Source organism: Pempheris klunzingeri, chromosome 20, assembly GCF_042242105.1.
Source record: "Pempheris klunzingeri isolate RE-2024b chromosome 20, fPemKlu1.hap1, whole genome shotgun sequence".
Lineage (NCBI taxonomy): Eukaryota > Metazoa > Chordata > Actinopteri > Acropomatiformes > Pempheridae > Pempheris > Pempheris klunzingeri.
The window spans coordinates 17,751,935-17,758,026 of NC_092031.1; the positions used below are offsets into that span (position 1 = coordinate 17,751,935).

A 6,092-nucleotide genomic window follows, 5' to 3' on the forward strand; every position below is an offset into this window, starting at 1 on the left:
GTGTGTTTGTTTTGATGCTGACTTGCAGGCGGAGGTCGGTCCGTCAGTCCCAATATAGAAAGTCACTACCTGGGTTTGCGCCGCAGTGGCTCCGGCCATAATCCTGGATTTCCTCTAATCTACCAGCTCCTCTGCCACCTCGCTCTGCCTTCACTACCTAAAGTAAGCCCTCCCTCCCACCAGGAGGAGATATGCAAACATTTCTCTCCACAATTTCATAGACAAGTCTTCAATAATGTGCCACCGCCTCTTATTTACCATGAAATGCATTATTAATTGAGCTTCCCTGTATCTATTTAATTAGCTAACAGGCTAGGTGTCACCCAGGTGTCCTCCTCCTCCTCCAGCACGTGCCATGGCCTTAGTGGGCTAAAGTTAACGCGGCTCATGTTTGGAACATCAGTAATGGCATGTGACTCTTTCTGGCTTATTCAGACATGTGACAAGGTTCACCACAGTGTGTTTTCTGAACGACCCTTAGCCTCCACCATAGAGAGACTTCTGCACTTCTAAACTTCTCTGCTAGAAAAGCATTCATTTATGGATTATGTGTCCTAACAGATCACCGTGATATTGCTCACTCAAAGGTGAACTTTCAGTCCTGACTGATAGCCACCCAGCTGTATGTTTGCCAAGTCCTTAAATTCTCAATACCATACATGCTCTTCAGTCTTTGGAAAGTCAGTGCCAGCATCGTTTGGCTCAGCTGCCACCCCTACATCACAGAAAGCACAGCAAATCCCCTCAGCGCATCCAGCAGGCGTGCAGGGGCGAACTGCTGAATCAACAGCAAACTGGTCCAAAGCTCCCCCGCATCCTCCACAGTGTTCTAAAGCGCTCTGCGCTGCTGTCTCAGATCTCCTTGGGAATAAATTTCCAATTTCAAGGCCATGATCGAGATGCATCGACCCACACACGTCAGGAAATCCTGTTAGTGTGCAATATATTTTTGCCCATTTCTACATTGTTTGCTGCTCACTTTGTCGCTCTGTGTGTGTGTGTGCGTGTGTGTGTGTGTGTGTGTGTGTGTGTGTGTGTGTGTGTGTGTGTGTGTGCGTGTGCTGAGTAGGTGGGCTGTCTATTTTCACTCTTCCACCAATGTGTGGGTCCTGTTTACTCTCCTCCTCCTCACCCAGCGGTAGCTCAGAGTACCTAATAATGAGCTCTCTGTGGACTTCCAGCGCAGAGCGGTGATGAAAGTTCTGCAGTGCTTTTCTCCCTCTCTCGTCACACATATATACCTTTTGCCACCTCTCATAAACTACCGATTTCTGCTCTCTCATCGATTTGTGGGGGCTCAGTCAGCTGCACTTCAGCTCTAGCTCTTGACGGAGTAAGTGCCAGCGTGCTAAAGCTTTTTATTATTGTACCACAGGGCACCGGCCTCGCTCTCCTGCTGCCAGCATGATGAAGGACTGCCTGCAGTTCCTTATCGAGCCGGCCAAAAAGCTTAAGATCCGACTCAAGGTAGGGGTGCATGACTCTGTTCTCCTCTGATAGCACAGTAGTCACATCAAGTGCTAAATTTGTACAGCCTGCTCAAAAAATGTCCTTCAAGTCATGCTCTCTTCCCATTTGTCCTCTGCTTCTTTGCTCCAGGAGTCTCGTAAGCGAGTTAAACTTGAGAAGAAGGAGCCGCTTGTGGAGAGTCAATTATTTATTATGGAATTGGCCCGAGAACTCAACAAAATTTGCCAGGTAAGCTCTCCTCCTCTACCATCTCTGTCATAGACGCACATGCATCTGCAGTTTATCTCATTCAAATTATTGGTATTTTCATCCCAGAGGTCAAACATCCTCGGCCACATCTGGACCAGCGAGGACGTCTGGCCGGCCAGTGTGTGTCGTGAGTTCATCGTGGAATGGGCTGCTGTGTTGGAGAAGAGAGTACAGGTTTGCTGCTTTTGCTTTCACGTCAGAAAATAGTGAAAGATGTCCATCTCAGGATGATGTCTTCAAATGTCTTGTTTTGTCAACTAGCAGTCCAAAATCCAAAGATCTTTAGTTTAACATGACTTTAAACAGATGAGGGCAGGAAATCTTCATATTTAAGAGGCTGAAACAGCATTTTTTGCCTTTTTTGGCCAAAAAAAAAATGGTATAAATGGTTATCTAATGTTATTATTATATAATGGTGTGTCTCTTGTTCAGCCGAGGATCATCCCGACTGACTTCCAGTATGAGAAACCAGAGAAGAAAGACTGGAAGGGACACCTCTTCTGCATGCTGGAGGCAGGGGGGGAGTGCGACATGGGGCCCCACAAACGAGTCATCATGGACTGGACACGGGAGATTAAAAGCAGACCTCAGGTGACTATGGGATGGTGGACCTTTAGTGTGTCAGTACTTTCTCCCAGCAACGGGTGGCCGCTTAGTGATTAAAATGTGACCCAGTTTCCTTCTTACATCTGATAAAGATGATTAAGATAAACCCTACCCTTGTCAATCATCCCATCATTCTTAGAGTGCGCTGAAGCTATGATCACAAGTTAAAGGGATAGTTTGGATTATTTGAAGTGGGGTTGTGTAAGGTACTTATCCATAGTCAGTGTGTTACCTACATCAGATTGCGATCAGCACGCCCCCCCAGTTTGGGAGGAGCAGGCAGAAGTCCCAGAACAGATGCAGAAAAAAATATATTTTAGCCACTTGAAAAAAGCCCCACTTAAATACTTCCAAGTGTGTGTTATATTTAGAATATTTGCATCGCTTTACAGCGTCAGACAACCGTTTCCGAGGAGAACTGAAGCCGGCGTATTATTCTTTGCGCTCAATTCAAAGCCACCAGCCCCTATTGACAAAAATAGTGATTTTACCTTGCAGAGTACGGGAATTTGCTGTGCTGCAGCTGCCGTGATCAATGAATTAACACGTTCGTTTTCTATGCTAAATAATCATTTAAAACGCCAAAGTCACACAATAACACAAGCAAACTCACTGAGGCATCAGTAGACCAGCAACTCCCATGTTCTGTGAGGTAGAATTACTGTTTTAGTCAGTGGAGTTTGGTGGCTTTGAAGTCAGTGAAAACTAAGAGAGGACTGCTTCACCTTCCTGTTGAAAGGGCTGTCTGATGGTAACAGCACACAGCATAGATTAGCTGATGTTGATGTGTTTAGGTGGGCTTTTTTTTTTTGGTGGCTAAAATCCTTTTTATTCCCCCGTCCACAGCAGTACATTGCTGAGCATCTGTGCTGGGACCCCTGTGTTTATTGTCTCTGTCTCATCCTTTCCAGCCCACCGTCTGGCCGGGCGAGCCTGTGCTCATGATGCTGGACGACCTGGAATTCCAGTGGAAGAGGGGTCGACTGCCCAACCTGCTCCCAGCCATGGAGCTGGTCATGCTGGCAGTGCTGAATGCCGACAGCCCCGTCAAGGTCTGTATGTCTCTCTCAGCATGTAGCTGATTGGATTGTGTTGAACCGAATTCGTCTTGAACCCATGATAGGATAAACAGTGAGCAAAGTAAATGTAATTAAGTATGTGATACATTTCCGTGATGCTGTCTGTTTAACATGTATATGTGCTGCATGACTCCCAGTCAGGCTGATCCCTTTATCTCATTGTTAAACTCACCCTGGCCTGCTTTGTCTTTACGGTCCCATCGTCTACCCCTGTGTGTGTTTAGGAGGACGTGACAAAGCAGTGGCTGGTGAGAAAGCAGAGGAGCCAGAAGACTGGTGAGTGCATGTGTGCTATCTCTCATTAACTGAAGAGGGTGTTACAGATAAGGAGCGATGAACAAAACCCCACCTTAAAACAATCAAATTATAAAGAGATCATTCGGTATTCAAGATGAGGCGAACCCATCCATAATGTGTTAATTGCTGATGATTGTAAGAGTGTGTGTGCATACAGTAACACTATTGGCTTAATCAACGTATTTAGCAGGAGAGAAACTTGATGAGGTGCTTCCACCGGAGATAATCAGGATCGATGTGTGATGAAAGGAGCATGTGGAAGGATTTGGTTCAGTGAAACGACTGACTGTCTGCCTTTTATCGCTGTTTTCTTTCAGACGCTGTCCGCTACATCCCCCACAGTGGTGAGTACAAGTCCTGCCTATTGTTGAAATGAATATCCTGAAATGAAGTTGCTGTTTTAGTGGCAGGGCTGCAGCTAGTGATTATTTTCATTGTTGACTAATCTATTGGCCGGGGGCTGGGTGATACTATCTAAAATCTACTGTTGATCATGTTGTACTTCCTTACTTTTAATCAATTAGAATTTGACTAGTTAATAACTCTAGACGAGATCAGAGGTGGTTGGTTGGTTAAACATATCGTTAGAACATTAATATAATATAACATATACTGACCTTATAAAGATGACGTCAGCAGTCAGACGCCTATTTACACATCCAGCACACACAAAGCAACATTAGTGTTCATTCAGAGTTGTGTGTGTGTGTGTGTGTGTGTGTGTGTGTGTTCACCTTATCAATGAAAGCACAATACTCACTCTCCTTTTAGCTCTGTTTTGGTCTCCAGCCCTCCTTGGGGAAATATCTGGCTCTTTAGCTGCTCCATGCCAACTGTGCCTGTGTGCTGTGCACAGTGAGTTCATTAGAGATGCTAAAAACAGCCCTGATAAACAGCTGGCTGAAAATTCACTGTGAGCGACTTTCTCACCTTCCACACAGTCACTGGATCTGTTGAGGCTAGAAACATTTTTATGTGTAGCAGCTTTAAAAGTTTCTCTTCTTTGTCTTTGCAGTCTGGAATTGGATTTGTGATGCTGCAGGTATGAAAAAACCATTTACAATCACATCATCTCTTTTCCTCGTTATAATCTCTTTGCAGATTTTACAGTCTGTAATCATTCTTGGTCTGTAACTCCACAGAGGAAGTGACTCTGGACTCAGACTCCGCCAACCCTGACCTGCTCCTCTCCAGCGATGAAAAGCGCATGCGGTGCGGCCTGCAGCGCCAGGAAGTCCCACGGTGCCAGAAACGCTTCAACGGCTGGTGGTGCGCCGCGGGCCGGGAGAGCTACGCCTCCGGGCGCCACTACTGGGAGGTGGAGGTGGGTGAGCGGGACTGGCGGCTGGGCGTGGCCAAGGCGTCTGCGGCGAGGCAGGGCTTCCGCTCATTCAACACAGACACAGGCTACCTGACCCTCCGTCTGGAGAGGGGCACAGATCTGAAAGCCCTGACGGTGCCCGCCACCCCGCTGCCACAGTGCATGGTGCCCAGGAAGGTCGGGGTGTACCTGGACTATGAGCAGGGCCAGCTGTCCTTCTACGACGTGGAGAAGCGCTCCCACCTGTACACCTTCAACGAGAAGTTCACAGAGGAACTGTTCCCCGTGTTCGGGACTGTGGAGGTGGTCAAAGAGCTGGTGCTAAGGCCTGCAGACGTCAGACAGCCGTGCCTCTGCCCCGGGCCCTGCCTCTGGAACTGAACTGCTCTACACACAGCAGTCACTCCTCAGTGCTGATCCTCAGCAACCCACAAAGTCTGTGCTGTTACTCTGGTCCATTATTTAGTGAATTTGAATCTTGTGTGCTGCTTCTGGACTAAAGGTGTGACTCTTTCTGAGTTGCCTTATGAGATCACGATGAAGAACCGCCATGATTCTGCATTACACTTTCTGTTATTTCATGGAGACATACAGTGTTTGACTATTTGTCTTGTAAAGATGAATATTTTAAGGCTGTCGAGTCAAAACCTCCAAAAACAGCCTTGTTTCTAGCTGAACGGAAATATTTTCTTTACACTGTCCGATATGGAAATGTATTTTTTTCATTGCTTTTTTTTTTTTTTATTTGTTAGAGATGAAAATAAAACGTTCTAAAATGTTCTGAAGCGTAAAGGCACTGTGAAAGGACGTGTGACCAGCTACTTAGAACCTCAGTGCAGTGAGATGTTGCAGCTGATAATTACAGACTGGGTTGACATGCATGTGAAGAGTTCATTCTCACTGTTTACTTCTTTGTCTCAAGCTTCCTGCAAACATTTGTCAGGCATGAGCTTCTTTTTGCAGCTGTGTTTTTGTTAATGTGTGTAATATTATGATGGCTTTTTTCCCCAAACATCAATAAATGAACTGTAAATGCTCCACCTTGGCTCCAGTGGTCACACATACACATC

General features: G+C 46.2%; 1 protein-coding gene across 1 annotated transcript; it reads left to right on the top strand.

Moving 5' to 3' along the window:
- The first annotated feature begins 1,362 nt into the window (after positions 1–1,362).
- On the top strand, positions 1,363–5,403 carry LOC139220214 (butyrophilin subfamily 1 member A1). The gene is made up of 9 exons (XM_070852284.1): positions 1,363–1,467; positions 1,600–1,698; positions 1,786–1,893; positions 2,152–2,310; positions 3,237–3,377; positions 3,629–3,680; positions 4,019–4,045; positions 4,717–4,743; positions 4,844–5,403. Exons 1-9 carry the CDS (start codon positions 1,405–1,407, stop codon positions 5,401–5,403), a joined length of 1,236 nt encoding a protein of 411 aa, XP_070708385.1. The 5' UTR covers positions 1,363–1,404.
- The last annotated feature ends 689 nt before the right edge of the window (positions 5,404–6,092 follow it).